Source organism: Chenopodium quinoa, unplaced genomic scaffold (genome assembly GCF_001683475.1).
Source record: "Chenopodium quinoa cultivar QQ74 unplaced genomic scaffold, ASM168347v1, whole genome shotgun sequence".
NCBI classification, from domain to species: Eukaryota; Viridiplantae; Streptophyta; class Magnoliopsida; order Caryophyllales; family Amaranthaceae; genus Chenopodium; species Chenopodium quinoa.
This window is the reverse complement of record NW_018744093.1, coordinates 1,842,985-1,860,524: the sequence shown is the minus strand read 5'-3', so window position 1 is coordinate 1,860,524 and position 17,540 is coordinate 1,842,985. Positions and strand designations below refer to the sequence as shown.

Genomic DNA, 17,540 nt, shown 5'->3' with positions numbered 1-17,540 from the left:
CCTCAGCTTTCTTGCTATTAAAACAATAAACACGTTAGTAACTTCAAGAAAGATTAAATCAACAAAGTAAATAAATCAAATAATAATTGAAATATAGATTTGGGACCAAACCATCAGACCTATCAACCTTTCACGTCGAGGTCGAGGTAACGTCGAGGATGGCTAGGAATATTCGAATCTCGTGAATGAGAAATGGTGTATGATTTAGATGAGTATCAAGGATGTGTTTAGGCTAGGCTAAGAATATGGGATCAAGAGAGAGAGAGAATATTAGAAAGGGTATTGATGATGATGATTTTTGGTGATAGAAAATGGGGTGAAACGACCTCTATTTACGAGGAAAAAAGAGAGTCAAAGCAATCAGAACAGATTTGAATTCGAATCGGAATAAAACTCCTTTTATCGCGGCGCGGTAGGAGTATCACGGCGCGCCATGTCCATCGCGACGCGATGGTGTTGTCGCGGTGCGATGGACCTGCGATTTTGTGGTTTTTGTTTTTATCATAACCTTTGATCCAGAAATCGGAATAAGATAAATAATATATCGTTGGAAAGCTGTAAAAGTGTACTTTCAGTTCTAGAAGTGTACTTTCAAATTTGCATAAAAATTATGAGACGCAAATTTCAGTTTTGACCTGGATTATGACTATAAAAAAGAGATGTTTTATTCAATATCATATTCCTTAAACTTCATCTTTCAGGGAAAGGATAAATTAGAACCTTCTAGAGGATTATAGAAACTCGTAATAAATCCTAACTGGTTTAGTATTGGGATTACGGTATTTAGACCCTCCACAGGATCATTGTGTCATAGGTAAGGTGGACCTAAGTCCGGTTTGGGCTCGGTTTAATATTTTGGCCATAACTTATTTTTTTTAAGTCGGATCTGGGCTTATAATATATCATTGGAAATCTCGTTTCAAGACCCATCCAACTAATCAAAAATTGGACCAGGATTATTGAAATCCCTTTTCAAGCCCCATCAAACTAATCAACAAATAGACCAGGATTAGCTTGGAAATATTCAAATTCAATCATTGAAGAAGACAAGTTCCACCATTGTTGCTCACCTTGATTCTCCATAATTACTATTCCTTACTCTTCTCTTCCATTTCTCTCTACTTTGTTGTTAATTACTTGCTTAATTCTTGCATGCTTAGATTGTTAATTAGCTTAATCCTTAGTTTGAACTTGTTCATGAATTGCTTGAAATCTTTAATTGCTTTAATCTCCATTGATTATGAGTAGTCTAATTTCTAGGGTTTGGGTAAAACCCTCAATGTAGTTACTAATTACTTGTTGCATGTAATAATTTGGTAATTAATGGGTGTTAATTAGTTGAGCTTAAGTGGTTTAATTGTTTAGTTCTTGTATATGGCCATTGCTAGAACTATTTATCCAAGCTTTCTCAACGAAGGATCGAGAGATGAACTTGAGTTAGCTCCCTTATGCTTAATTGACTAGAAATGCCATGAGAATAGGAATTTCCGGTTAAGGGAATGTTTATGTCATCGTGATTATGTTTCAGCACTTGTTTTATGCTTTGTTTTAGTTGAATTGAACTAGTAGAAGTTACTCAAGACCAAACTAATTTCGACTTCATTTAGCTTATTTAAACGATATTATCTCGGTGGTTGATTCAACGCCTCTCTTGGGTTCGACCCTTTCTTACCCTTGTTATTAGTTAGTGAGACCAAGATAGGATTTATATTTTGGTAGGCTCGACGACGGTCTATCAAAATTTTGGCGCCGTTGCTGGGGAGGCAATGTCACATTGAATGTATATTGTTGAATGAGATTAAATGTGTGTATATGTATAATAGTTTTCTGACCTTAATTTTTGTTTATGCGTGTTTAACTTGTGATAGTCATTGCTAACGTTTTTCTTAGCTTTTTTTGACTTTGCATGACACGAAATAGTAAGCAGTCACCGCTTATTCCCGTTGATCCATAGCTAAATACGACTTTGAGAAACGTGAGGAGACTTTTGCACGGCACACCCGAGTTCTCCATTGTATATATTCGGATTTCGATCCGGAAGAGGTATTTGGAACTAACGAAGAAGATAACATGGGAGAGAATCCTCCACAACCTCTGCTACGAGACTATGACCACCCCAACGTATTCCAACTTCGGAGTGGCATACGTCTCCCCACCACAAATGCAAACAACTTCGAGCTTTCACCTCAACTCATCCGTATGATTCAAAGCGATCAATTCAGAGGCAGTCCTCATGAGTGTCCTTTTTCTCATTTGGATAACTTTCTTGAGTTGTGTACAACCATCAAGCAAAATAACATTTCGGAAGAGTTCATCTGTATGCACATGTTTCAATTCTCCCTCCGTGATAAAGAAAAGCATTGGTTGAGAACGGTTGAAGAGGGATCATTGAGTACATGGGACGAAGTCACTAGAGCCTTTCTTGGAAAGTATTGTCCTCCGGAAAAGACCTCCAAATTAAGAAGAAAGATCACCAATTTCAATCAAGACATTGATGAAACATTGAGTGAAGCTTGGGAGCGTTTCAAAGATTACACAAGGAAATGCCCCCACCATGGTTTTACATCATGGATCATTGTACAAAGATTTTATGACGGTCTTACTCCTATTTCAAGGGCCAACCTTGATTCCGAGGCCGGTGGTAGCCTCAAAAAGCTATCGGTGGATGATGCATATAAGATGATTGAGGAAGTGGCCAAGCATTATGCATATGGAGGTGATTGAAGGCAACCTCAAACAAAGAAGGGCGGCATTCATGATCTTAGTGCAATAGATCTTATTGCATCAAAGTTCAATATGCTAGCTCACAAGCTAGATCAAGCCACCCTCACACCCTCAAGCTCTTCCTCACAAGTCATGTCTTGTGAGACTTGTGGAGGAAATGATCACTTGTCCTCCTATTGCAACTCAAAAAATCAAGAGCAAGCGGCGGCAATTGGGCAAAGAAATGAGCAATACTTCCAATCCTACAATCAAAGTTGGAAACCCCAACAAAACACGGGATGGAAGCAACACAACTAAGGCCCCCCTCAAAACAACTACAACCAAAATCAAAACCAACCTCAAAACCACTACAACCAACCCCATTTTCAAAATCAACAAGCTCCATACCGCCACCCTAACCAAAGGGATCAAAACCAACAAAGATCACAATATAACCAACCCACTCCTCCTCCTCCACCTTCTCAAAAGACTAGCCTTGAATCCGTTTTCGAAACTTTCATGACATAAAAAATAAGGAGCAATGCGGATATGAATGCTAACATCCAACAACTTCAAGCGCACAATAAGATAATGGAGAGCCAATTGGCTTAAATTGCACAACAAGTTGGAAGTTCATCCTCCAATCCTTATGGTCACTTTCCAAGCTAATCGGTAATGAACCCAAAGGAGAAAGCTAAGGCTATTACTTTGAGATTGGGAAGAGGTTATGAGGGTCCGGTTGTGAGTGAAGAGGAGCCACAAAAGAGAGATGAGGGAGTTTTCATGAGAAGTGAGGATGATATCGAAAATGAAGTAGTTGAAGTTGAGAGAAAAGAGCAACAAAAGAGTGATGAGGGAGCCACACAGAAAGATGAGGGAGATAAAGAAAGAATATAAAATCCCCCTATGAGAGTATATCAGCCCCCTATTCCGTTTCCTCATAGAATTGTAGAGAAAAAGTTGAATGAGAAGTTTTCAACATTTCTTGAAGTCATGAGAGGACTCCAAGTGAACATCCCCTTTCTTCATGTTATGTCACAAATGCCTACCTATGTAAATTTTTTGAAGGATCTTCTATCCAACAAGAGTAGGCTTGAAGAGAGTGCAACCATCTCCCTTCCTAAGGAGGTGAGTGCAATCATTCAAAACAAGCTTCCCCAAAATCTTGGTGACCCCGGTAGCTATGCAATACCAGTGAAAATTGGAGATTTGGAGGTTATGGATGCTTTATGTGATCTTGGGGCAAGTGTGAGCTTCATGCCTTGTTCTATTGCAAAGAGTTTAAAAGTTGGAGACTTGAAACCAACAAGAATGTCCTTACAATTAGCCGACCACACGGTTAGGCTAGCTTTGAGGATTCTTGAAGATGTGCCGGTTCAAGTTGGAAGAGTATTTGTGCCATGTGATTTTGTGGTAATGGAGATGGAAGAAGATACAAGATTACCCCTCATTTTGGGGAGTCTATTTTTGAACGCCGCGGGAGTGGTGATTGATATGAAAGAAGGAAGATTGAATTTGAATGTGGGAGATGAGAAATTATCATTTCATTCTCACAAACTTTGAAAAAGCCATTGATTGATGAGGTTCATAGAATTGACACATTGGAGAGGGACTTAGAAGAGTTTCGATAAAGATTGTATGAAAAAGATCCTTTACAAGCTACCCTAACGGGAAGCTTAGTTAAGGAGGGTGAAGAAGTAAAAGGGTATGATCTTTTACTCAATCAACCTTTAGTCTACGATGTGATGAAATTTGAAATGCTTAACGTGGAAGAAATAGAGGAGAGGACTACGCCTCCTCCTAAGGTTGAACTTAAACCCCTTCCCCCTCTACTTAAATATTATTTTCTTGATGATAGTGAGAGTTATCCCGTTATTGTCAATGCTAAGCTCGATGACACCTCTCTTGAGAAACTCCTAGTTGTTTTAAGGAATATAGAGAAGTCATTGGGTACAAAATTGATGACATTAAGGGGATAAGTCCTACCATATGCATGCATAAAATTCTTTTTGATGATGATCATGCTTCCTCGATTGAGCACCAAAGAAGGCTCAATCCCAACATGAAGGAAGTGGTGAAAAAAGAAGTTTTAAAGCTTCTTGAGGCGGGCATAATCTACCTTACCTCTGATAGTAAGTGGGTTAGCCTGGTTCAAGTTGTGCTTAAAAAGGGAGGCATGACCATCATAAAAAATGATAAGGGTGAGACCATTTCTACGAGGTCGGTCACAGGGTGAAGGATGTGCATTGATTATCAAAAATTGAATAAATCCACCCGGAAAGACCACTTCCCACTCCCCTTCATTGATCAAATATTGGAAAGACTAGCATCACATAGTCATTATTGCTTCTTGGATGGATACTCGGGATTCTGTCACATCCCAATCCAACCTGAGGACCAACGAAATACTACATTCACATGTCCTTTTCGCACCTCTGCATATCGAAAGATGCCATTTGGACTTTGTAATGCACCTTCCACATTTCAAAGGTGTATGATGTCTATCTTTTATGACATGCTTGAATCAATTGAGGTATTCATGGATGACTTTTCTGTTTTTGGTTCATCTTTTGACACTTATCTTTCAAATTTAATTAAACTGTTAAAAAGATGTCAAAAGGTGAACTTAGTTTTGAATTAGGAAAAATGTCATTTCATGGTAGAGGAGGGCATTGTTCTTGGTCATGTGATTTCTAGTAGGGGCATTGAGGTAGAACGTGCCAAGATTGAGGTAATTGAGCGCCTCCCACCCCCTACAAATGTGAAGGGGATAAAGAGCTTTCTTGGACATGCGGGTTTTTACCGCCGGTTCATAAAGGATTTTTCAAAATCTTAAAGTCGCTCACTCAATTGTTGGTAAAAGATGCCCCTTTTGTGTTGACTAATGATTGTTTGCTAGCATTTGATAGGTTGAAGGAGGCCTTGATTTCGGCTCCTATCATTCAACCCCCTAATTGGGAGCTTCCTTTCGAGCTTATGTGTGATGCTTCAGATTTTGCCGTTGGTTCCGTTCTAGGACAAAGGAAGGACAAGAAGCTCCATGCTATCTATTATACTAACAAAACATTGGATGAGGCACAAAGAAATTACAAAACCACGGAAAATGAGTTTCTAACCATTGTTCATGCAATTGAGAAGTTTAGGTACTACTTGTTGGGCTCTAAGGTCATAGTCTTCACCGACCATGCAGCCTTGAAGTACCTCTTGTCCAATAAGGAACCTAAGCCAAGATTGATTCAGTGGGTCTTGCTCTTGCAAGATTATGATATTGAGATCAGACACAAAAAGGGTGCCGAAAATGTTGTGGCCGATCATCTTTCACGGTTGCCTATCTTCGTAGGTGATCTTGATAACTTTCCAATTGATGATTCATTTCCGGATGATCAACTATTTGCTATCCTTCAAGCACCGGCACCATGGTTTGCGGACATTGCAAACTATTTGTCTTGCTCTATTCTTCCTCCCGACCTCACCTATCAACAAAAAAGGAAGTTTCTTCATGATGTTTGCCAATACTTTTGGGGCTGCCCCCTGCTCTTTGAACAAGGTGTTGATGGCCTTTTTAGAAGGTGTGTCCCGGATGATGAGATTGAAGGTGTTATCACAATGTGTCACTTCTCACCTTGTGGAGGACATATGAGTGCTAACAAAACCTTGGCGAAAATCTTGCAATGTTGTTTCTATTGGCCTACAATGTTCAAGGATGTGTGGGGTGTAGTGAAAGCTTGTGACCGGTGTCAAAGAACCGGCAATATTTCAAGAAGAAGTGAAATGCCCTTAAACAACATTCTTGAGTTGGATATTGTCGATGTATGAATAGATTTTATGGGGCCTTTCCCGACCTCTTTTGGGAATAAATTCATTCTTGCGGCCGTCGATTACGTGTCAAAGTGGGTAGAAGCGGTTGCATCTCCTACTAACGATGCTAAGGTGGTGGTCAAGCTCTTCAAAAAGATAATTTTCCCAAGGTTCGGGGTGCCACGTACCATCATTAGTGATGGAGGTTCGCATTTTGCAAAGCGGTCCTTCCAAGCTCTCCTTGAGAAGTACGGTGTGAGGCACAAGGTGTCATTGGCGTATCACCCACAAACAAGTGGTCAAGCCGAGATTTCAAACCGGGAGATAAAGATGATCTTAGAAAAGACGGTGGATAGGTCTAGAAAGGATTGGTCTACAAAACTAGATGATGCTCTATGGGCCTACCGCACCGCATTCAAGACTCCCATTGGCACCACACCTTACAAGCTTGTATATGGTAAATCATGCCATTTTCCGGTAGAACTTGAGCATCGTGCTCATTGGGCTATTTGACGTTGAACTTTGACCTTCAAAGTGCCGGTGAAAAGAGGTTGCTTGACCTCCATGCCTTGGAAGAGCTAATATTGGATGCATATGAGAGTGCACGGATCTACAAGGAAAAGACCAAGGCTTAGCATGACAAGCATATCAACAAAAGGGAGTTCACGGAAGGTGACAAGGTCTTACTATTTAATTCCTGGTTGAAGTTATTTCCGGGGAAGCTAAAATTAAGATGGAATGGACCTTTTACCGTAAAGAAGGTATTCCCATATGGTGCAATTGAAATCTCCAATGACAAGGGTGAACCGTTCAAAGTGAATGGCCAAAGGCTAAAGTCATACTTTGACGGTTTTCTGAATGAAGAGGTTAAGGTTGTTCACCTCGATGAGTTCGATGTTTCTCACTAACGTGGATACCGCAATGTCCTGAAGCTAGTGACGTTAAAGAAGCGCTTTCGCGAGGTAACCCGAGTTCCTTACTCTCTCTCATATACTATTATTTCAATTATTTCATTTTTATTAAAACTATTGTTTTAAAAAATATCTTTTGTAGGTATTTGTTTAAAAGTGAAGTAATACAAAAAAAAAAACCATTAAAACTGTGCATCATCAGGTCTGCACGACCGTGCAGAACATACACGTCCGTGTAGATGAGAGCAGAAGCAGTCAGAAACTTGAGGAACGAATTTGGGAGTTCGCACGTCCGTGCAGAAGTCTGCACGTCCATGCACACGAAGGCAGAAACTAACAGCAATTCTGGCTGAAGCTGCACGGCCGTGCTAGATTCTGCATGCCCATTCCAGATTCTGCACGTGCGTGCAGCCCCAGTATAAGGCACACTCAGCATGACATAACAGCATAAAAAAAAATAAAAAAAAAAATAAAAAAAACAATTTCACTTTTCTTAAACTCACGATTCTCTCTCCTCTCTTTCTCTAAACTCCTTCTTCCTCCTCCACTCAAATCCCTCAAACACTCAATTCCTCACCCAAATTCAACATTTTTCATTAAAATCTTAACTCCTTTTCAACAAATTCACAAACTACTACTCCATTCTCCATCTTTAAACCCAAAAAAACACCCAAATCTCTCAAACCCTAACCCAAAAAAATCAAATTGGGGGTTTTCTTGTGGGTTGAAAATCAAAGCAATTGGTTGAAGGAGAAGACTCAAGCAAGCATAAGGAAGGTTATAAAGGTTCATTTGCGGGTTTTACACCCATGTTAGACTCGGTATAATCGTTCCTTCTATTCACTACTTCCATACTTAAAATCTTGAAATTTTGTGTTTAATTTTGCTTGAAAAGCTGTTTGAATTGGTAGTGAGTGAATAATTGTTGATATATGTTAAGAATTTTTGAAATTGATAGTGCTTTATGAATTTTGTGAGAATTTTATGTTTGTAAGTGAGTAGGATTTGAAGGAATTAATTTGGTGAATGAAGAGCATGCTAGCTTAGATGTATTGTTGTTGTGATGAATTGTTGACATGAATGCATGAGTTTTGCAAATCTTGGTGTTGAATTATTGTGACTTGAAATAGTGAACACCCTCTTGGTTGTTTTTGTGATTGCTTGAACTAGATCCTAGGTGGTAGACTTAGAGCCCCAACGTGATTCGTGTGGTATTTTTGTTTGTGTTGTTTGAGCTTTGAATTGTTGTCTAGGCGGACCTAGAGCTTTTGTGTGTTTGGTGTGGTGATTTTAATTTTTGTGGCGTGTTTAATTGCTTTGAAAAAGAACCAACCATGTTAAGAAGAAACCACCCAAGAAACACCTCCTCCGCTAGACTTAGGAACCCATCGCCTCCTCCTCCCGTTGCTCCACCACAAGTGGGAAAAATCTTCAATGACCCGACCTTTTCGGTCAACTTCCTTAGAAATAGTAGGAGGAGAATTAGGCCCACTAAGTTTTACGATGACGAGGTAACCGATGCCCTAGGGGTAGGAGACGATGTTACGATGTTGTTTGAGGGTGCCGACCTAGGTTCTTGGCTACAAATGCATGCCCAAACCTACAGGAAACTAACCCTTGAATTTCTCTCCACCCTTTATGTGCATTGGGACACCACGAGGACCCTCCGCTACATATGTTTCCAACTCATGAACACCCAACATAAAATGACTATAGCAAGAGTAAACCAAGATTTTGGGTGGCCAACAACATGAACTATTGGACCTCAGGATAGACAACCCCGCGATTATAATCCGGGAGATTTTTGGAGAAGAATCTTGGGGGCTTTTGAGTACAACCCAATATCCCGATAAGGCCACCGCCATTATCCACCCCGCATTCAGACTCTCTCAGCGCACTATAGCAAACACGACGTTTGCTAGGGGGGATAGCTCAGGGGTGGTGTCCACAAGGGAGCTCTACTTTCTTTGGCACTTGAGTGAAGGTAGCATTAGCTTGGATGTTGGGTCTTGGTTTGTAGACCACCTAGAGGATGTTACCACGGGATCCAACAACATCACCATAGGTGGCATGATTACTATTATTGTTGTTGCTCTTAACCTTGATTTTTCAGATGAAGAGATTGTCCCAGGGCCAACACAGTTGGACATGTAGTCATTGAGGGCCATGAAGTGGCTCACGGATGCAGAGGGGAACCACCCCTACTTGTGGTTAGTGAGTAGGCGGCCCTATGCCTATCTCCCTGACCTGGAGGCCACCGCCATATATGACCAAGGCAAATGGATTTTTGAGAGGGACTTTCCTTGGGCTCCCGGTGAAGAGGGAGAAGAGCAAGGACAAGAGCAACAACAACATCATTAACAACAACATCAACAATTTCAGCAACAACAATTGATCAACAACACGAGTTCCAACAAGGGTACCAAGAGCGGTACCAAGGTCAAGGGATGGACAAAAACAACCCATACCTCGCATTTGAGCAGCAAATCTCCAATATAAATGCAAACTTTGGCTGCATGACACAGAATTTGAGACCATGAGAAAGTCAAACGAAGACATGAGGTCTTCATATGACAATATGAGAACAAGTTTCAAGGGTCTCAGATCAGAATTGGGCGATTTCCGCAGTGTGTACCGGCATCTCTACCCGGGGGGTTCAAGCTCCCAAGGGGGCCTGAACCAATGAGTTAGTTTCTTCCTCCCCTTCTCTTTGTTCTTTCATTGCTTTAACATTGGGGACAATGTCTATGATAGCTTGAGGGGGAGTGTTTCTCATGTGTCATTGGTTCATGTTGTGTTCTCGTGTTTGCATGTTGAATTTACATGTTGATTGTTCCCTTTCCCTAAACATCCAAATCCCTTGAATCCAAATTTGCTCCCTTTGTAATCCAATACCCTAAATACAAATCTCTTATCTTGTGAATACCTCTCTTATCTCCTTATTTAGATGTACAATTATTATTTTTTCTTATGCTTAGCTTAGCTTAGCTAAATGCTGTAAATATTCTAGCTTAAAAAAAATGATGAATGAAAAATGAAAAAAATGCCCAAGGATGAGACTCAAATGATGATGCTTATATGATTTGCTTGCTTGACTCTTGAGTGATGAGTAAAAGTTCTTTTAGAAGGGTGTGTGCAAGAGTTGGGGTCATTTAGAGGTCTATTAATCTTGATTGCATTAGTGTATATGAAATGAAAGCCAATGAATTCTCAATGGCATGTCTAGCATAAGAAATTGTCAAATTTGCCCAAAGTAGGACATGTTTGAATAGAATTGCGGTCCCTTGTGCCCTAAATGTGCCTCCTCTCCTCCCTGAAATGAAACTCTATTAGGGAATTAGCTCTATTTGTATCATGTGTAATAAGTGGCATAACAAGCCACACGTTTCGAATAAAGAAAGATCCTCTCACAGTTAAAAGAGGCAAGGGAAATGAATGTTGAAAAAAAAAAACATAGAAAAGAAGGGAGGACAAAAACTCCCCCAAAATTCTCAAAATTTTGATTTTCTCTTCTTTAAAGGTTAACTTGTGGATGCCTCGCACACATTGTCTACTATGTTGTTTCTTGTGAAATTCCCGTGTTAGAGTGTAGTTAAGGGGCTTAAGGTGTGCATTTTGGGAGGTGGACTAGCATTTTGAGATTTTATAACTGAAAGAGGGCTTGTTACAACTTTGGAATATCTAGATGTGCTCTAGTGAACTAGTAAAAGGTCTAAAGAAGTATCCTAGTGAAACCTTGCTTAGTTCCCCTCTTTACCACTAACTCATGTGTACATTTGTATGATTGGTAATTCTTGAAAGTCGCTCACTTGTCTTGCTTATGATTTATATCCTGATGAGTTGACTTGGGTGATAAAAACATTGGAATTTGTGTAGTTTGACAGTTGTGTTGTGGTTTGTGTGAGTTGTGGGTTAAGCTCAATGGGAACCCTCACGAGATAAAAACTCGTCCCCTAGGGCAACTTAGAGGTTTAAATTGTTTCTCACTTGCGCTAAAAGTGATTATGGTTGTCACCATGCGGATTTGTGTATTTGTGCTTCCTCCTTGTTGCCTCTCCTTGGTATGATGTTAGCAAGTTGTTTTCCTCCTTTGGTTTGAAATGTTTGTTTTGCTCGAGGACGAGTAAAAGCTTAGCTTGGGGGGATTTGATAACTTGTTATTTGATATGATTTTAGGGTGTTTTTGAACCTAGTTTACTTGTTAAATTTGTGTTTTGGTTCACTTTTAGTCTATTGTTATGCAATTTTTGTGTATCCTATGCTTCACGGGTTGTTAGTGTTTTTGTTGAGATTTTAGGTCCAAAGATGACCAAATGAAGCGTATGGATATTGAACCGAGGTTAGAAGCAAGAAGATGATGGAAAGAAGCCAAGGAAAGGAGCAAAACCGAAGAAAAGGTGAAGAGAAGGGCTTAGAAGACCCTGCACAGCCATGCCAAACCTTGCACGTCCATGTAGGATTGCTCTAGAAAGTTAAGACCTTTTGCCTGAGCATGCACGTTCGTGCAGATTTATGCACGTCCGTGCAAGATATCCAACATGTCCGTGCAAATGCCTGCACGTCCGTGAAGGAATGCTCTAGAAAGTCATAACCTTATGCCAAGGCCTGCACGACCAGTGCTTAAGTTGGCACATCCGTGCAGAAGAGGTTGCACGTCCGTGCAGGATTTCTTGCCCAAATAGTAGCTACTGCCATGCCCTGCATGGCCGTGCATAGGGAAGCATGTCCGTGCATCTTAGGTTGCACATCCGTGCCAGACCTGGCACGTCCTTGCAGACCTGTAGTCGAACTCTTTCCTCGTTTTCTTCGTCCTTTTTATTTGGGGTCTTAAATACCCCCTCTGAGCTCATTTGTACGGATTATCAAGGTTTTTAGAGATTTTCTCTTACTTTGTAATCTTAGAACATTAAATTCTCAAATCATTAGTTATTCCAATTATTAGCTTGGAAATATTCAAATTCAATCATTGAAGAAGACAAGTTCCACCATTGTTGCTCACCTTGATTCTTCATAGTTACTATTCCTTACTCTTCTCTTCCATTTCTCTCTACTTTGTTGTTAATTACTTGCTTAATTCTTGAATGCTTAGATTGTTAATTAGTTTAATCCTTAGTTTGAACTTGTTCATGAATTGCTTGAAATCTTTAATTGCTTTAATCTCCATAGATTGTGAGTAGTGTAATTTCTACGGTTTGGGTAAAACCCTCAATGTAGTTACTAATTACTTGTTGCATGTAATAATTTGGTAATTAATGGGTGTTAATTAGTTGAGCTTAAGTGGTTTAATTGTTTAGTTCTTGTATATGGCCATTGCTAGAACTATTTATCCAAGCTTTCTTAACGAAGGATCTAGAGATGAACTTGAGTTAGCTCCCTTATGCTTAATTGACTAGAAATGCCATGAGAATAGGAATTTCTGGTTAAGGGAATGTTTATGTCATCGTGATTATGTTTTAACACTTGTTTTATGCTTTGTAACTACAAGGGTTGGTTGTTTTCATGGTTCAAGTAATCCTTCTAGCTTGAGAGAGTAGTTGGGTGCCTTAGATGACTTCCCCTAATTTATCCCCTTAATTTACCTTGATTGTTGCATGCTAATTGTGATTTGTGATGAAGTTGAGTGGTATAACCCGAGCCTTAGATTCCTCTAAGTGTTGTTAATCTCCTCTTAGCTTTAATTGAATTGAACTAGTAGAAGTTACTCAAGACCAAACCAATTTTGACTTCATTTAGCTTATTTAAACGATAGTATCTCGGTGGTTGATTCAACGCCTCTCTTGGTTTCAACCCTTTCTTACCCTTGCTATTAGTTAGTGATACCAAGATAGGATCTATATTTTGGTAGGCTTGACGATGGTCTTTCAGTACTCATCACTGGGTTTGGTTTTTGGGGAGACACAATTAGGAGTCTACAGAAGCCCCCTACTTTGACTAAGTTTGGAGAAACGTAATTTTCAAAGACGAAAGTCAAAGTAGATCGATAGGGATAGAGAATGATTCAGAACGTTCTGCAATCCTAAACCATCCTTTTACTCCGATACCGGCAAAAGCGTCAATTCTACAAATAAAGGAGTTAAGGGAAAGAAACGCGTATCTTGCATCGTTGGGCACACGTATCTGGGTGACATCTTGTCGAATCAAAGTTGTTTTGTGTGACAACCTCCACATTCTTAAGGAGCGCTATTGATGTCCATTCGTTTATGAACAAAAGAGCTTTGGAAGGCATTGTCCACGCGTCTCTGAACAAAAGAGCTTGAAAGGAATGCCCACGCGTCTCTAAACAAAAGAGATTGAAAAGGAATGTCCATGCATCTCTGAAGAAAAGAGATTGAAAAGGAATGTCCACGCGTCTCTTAACAAAAGAGATTTGAAAGGAATGTCCACGCGTCTCTGATCAAAAGATCTTTGAAAGGAATATCCACACGTCTCTAAACAAGAGGGCTTGAAAAGAATGTCCATGCATCTCTAAACAAGAGAGCTTTGAAAGGAATGTCCACGCATCTCTGAACAATAAAGCTTTGAAAAGAATGTCCACGCGTTTCTGAACAAAAGAGCTTTGAAAAGAATGTCCACGCGACTCTAAACAAAATAGCTTTGAAAAGGTGCAAGTGTTCGATTGGCTGCGAACAGGAGCTTCAAAGAATTGGTGACGGATAGTGAAATTGTTCGATTTGCCACAAACAGGAGCTTCAATGATTTAGTGAGATTGCTCAATTGACTCTGAACAGAAGCTTCAATGAATAGGTATATCCTGTAAAATTAAATATTGCAAAAGGACTTTGCTAGTGGTTTTCTTGGGGTTGACCGAAAACTTGGTGTGCTCGACTCATTGTGTGACTTAATATACTCAAATCGACTTAATGTGTTTTGACACGATGTGTGCAAACTCAACTCAATGTGATATGATTTGATGTGTATGTCATATGTATGACTCATGTGTGTAAACTCAACTCGATGTGGTAACATGACATGACTCAATGTGTATGACTCTTGTGCATAGACTAAATGTGCATAGACTCAACTCAATGTGACTCAATAATGCAGAAAAAACAAAAAACTTCCGTCATTTTTGTGGAGGATACCGACTTTCTCCAAAAAAGAAAGACATGAAAAATGAATTAAGGTTAAGGTGTTGGTGAAAAGGCGAAGCTATTGAATTTCCCAAAAGGAAAAAGAGGAAAAGAATGAATCAAGCGATGGTGCATGTTGAGTGAGCTTAATCAAGTGTATGTATTAATCATTGTATCTCATGGTGCAAGGAATGATGATTTGATAATTAAAGTATTCGGGTAACTTAGGCGTGGAGGCTAAGTACTTCATACTTTATGGTGCGATAATTATGATAATGAATGATTCCAAGAAGACAAGGCGTGCTTTGAAGCTGTATCAGGATTTCATGATAAAGGATTCCTAAGGTAAGGATTATTTGACTATGTATTTGTGATGTGTGTGAGAGTGACACTAAGGTTAGGCTGAAAAGGCCGAGGGTGTGGAAAAATGTTTTGAGAAGAGCCAAATGATGGTGACTCTTAGGCTGGGTAAGTTAATGAAGTAGGGATCAAGCCCCTAAGTCTATCTCTAAATGGATAGGGATGAGCATTGGAGATCCCTTGATATGATCATGCATGAATATGTGATGAATAATTATTACGGCCGCATCCCGATGTGAGGTTGTCCACGTATCCGTTAGGAATCAGGCCGAACGTTGCTCTAGTCGAACCTCACACTAGTGTGTGTACGCCTCAAGGAGGTCTTTCAAGGGTTGTAATGGAGTTAGGCTAAAGGCTTAAAGAAGAAAGGATAAAGGCTAAAGACCCAAAATAAGCCCCCAAGGTGTGCAAACTTGCATTTGATTCTTGGTATTTGTATGCTTGAGGTTTCTCACTTTTAAACTTCTTTTTTTTGTTTTTGCATTTGTATTTTACATTTGAATATTCTTTTGATTAAGTGTGGGAAATCTTGATCATGCAGTCTATCACTCACTTGGCATTCATGTTTCTCAGGCACAGTGCTGAGCATTCGATAAGTGACCCAATTCGAGACGTGTTCATATCAAAGACATTGGAACACTTACCCTTTTGTACACTTTTTATTTCTTTTCAACTGTTGAAATTTTCTTTGGTAAAAATCACTCAAGCTTTTGTATTTGGCTTTGAAAATTGCATAAGTTGCACACCATCCCATCCCAAGGTTAAGTAGATGTGGGCTGAAAAAAGAAAGGTGAATTGTTAGACGAGGCTCAAAGTGGTTTATCAAGAAAGGATTGTATATTCAAAAGGGGTAAAGGTGATATGATGTGGCTACAAGGGGTGCCTCAAATCATTGTTTAGTTTGGCGTGGAATTCTTTTTTTTTCTTTTTTTTTTTTTGAAATGCAATGTAATGATTATGATAGACTTTATTGGGGAAAGGCAAAATCAAGAATAAGAAAAGAATCATGAAATCTTGTCATTAAATTCCGCCTCGTGCTTATCGTCACTCGCCCTTCTTCTTGCTCAGAGGAACATGAAGGCAATTCGAATAAATGAGACCTTGAATGCGATCCTTGAGGGTGAAGCATTTCTCAGTAGTGTGACCATTGCCTTGATGGTATTTGCAACAGGAGTTTAGATCTCAATTAGGAGACCATCTCTTAGGTACTGGATCTTGAATTGGACCAATGGGATGAATGTAACCTTGGCCATGGAGGTAGTTAAAAGCTTCACTTAAGTCATTCCTATTGGTCTATATTCATCAATAGTCCGTTTTGCCCGCGGCTTAGGAGCATTGAGTGTTTTCTTTGATCTTTGATGCGAAGAAGAAGAAGGAGGATGATCGTCCTTTTCATTCTTCCGATCTTGGTGATGAGGATTTAATTCAATGACTGACATTCGATTCACTAGGTCTTCCACAATACTTGTAAGCTGGGCAATGGAATTTTGGAGCTTATCAATGCATTCTTTTAGATTTGCTGAGTTTTCCTCGGTGGCTCTAAGAAAAATTCTTCATCCTCCTCATTCATGATCACTTCTTTAATGGCAGTTATATAGACTTCTTCAATCATGGGCTCACCAATAGGTGTAATGAGGAGAGAAGGGTAAAAAATTATTTGATCCTCTACGATGGCTAGAGCCTCGAAAGTTTTGTTATCATCGATTAAATCTTACATAGCTTCTTTGAGTTTCCAACATTCCTCAGTATCCTAACCTCTTCCTTGGTGGTACTTGTAGTGTTTATTCAAATCCGACTTAGGTGGTCTGGCTTCTAGGACTGGATCCTTGATAGGTCCTATGGGCATGACCAATCCTTTGTGGTATAGTTTATCAAAAGTTGTTTCGTAGCTCATGCCAAGTGGAGTAAACACTCTTTTCGACCTTTGTATTCACTGCTTAGGAGTGTCTATAGCATGTGCTTCATGAATGGGAGAGGAAGAAGAAGGATAGTCGTTCTTATTTCCTTTCACATTACTATTGTTACCAGCTGAAAATTTCATAAGGTCGTCTTTATATTATAGACAGCCTTGAAAGTGTTTAGAAGTTGATATTTCAGGTGCTTTCGGTACTTGTTTTAAAGGTTTCTTACAAACATTCTCACAGATGCTTTTTCATTTGGAACCTTAATCATTTTGGCAGAAGTTTCTGACAGGCGGTATTTTAGGTCATTACTAAGACACCTCTATCAAATGATATTTGTAGTCCTAAACATGCAACTAAAAGAGTATAGAGACAAGTTAAGGGTCGGACACAGGGAAACGATTAAGCACCGCTATTTATCTCCTAATGTTAATCTAATTCGATCGAGAAGTATGGTGGGTAAAGTAATGACTAAAAGGGATAGAATAACAATTAAAACAAGCACTAGGGGGAAGGATCAAACATGCTATGAATTCGACGAAGTTAGGCATCGGAAAATAGGTTTACATGTAACCCAAGCAACTCATACAAGGCAATATCAACAATACTCTCTAATCACCTATTGGGATTAAGAGCTTTCCTAGCTAGCATACACTTACACTATCGTCGTAAGGCATACAAGCTAAGGTCATGCAATAATCAATCACCTGATGAATATTCCTAAGTCGCACTATCGTCGCGATTTAGTTCAAGTCATTCAACCACAACATGCATATGGCCATAAACATGAAGTGGCT

General features: G+C 39.6%; 1 protein-coding gene across 1 annotated transcript; it reads left to right on the top strand.

The window, feature by feature from the left end:
* The first annotated feature begins 3,609 nt into the window (after positions 1-3,609).
* LOC110692201 lies at positions 3,610-4,266 on the top strand. The gene has a single exon (XM_021869201.1). It carries the CDS (start codon positions 3,610-3,612, stop codon positions 4,264-4,266), a length of 657 nt encoding a protein of 218 aa, XP_021724893.1.
* Positions 4,267-17,540: the final 13,274 nt, after the last annotated feature.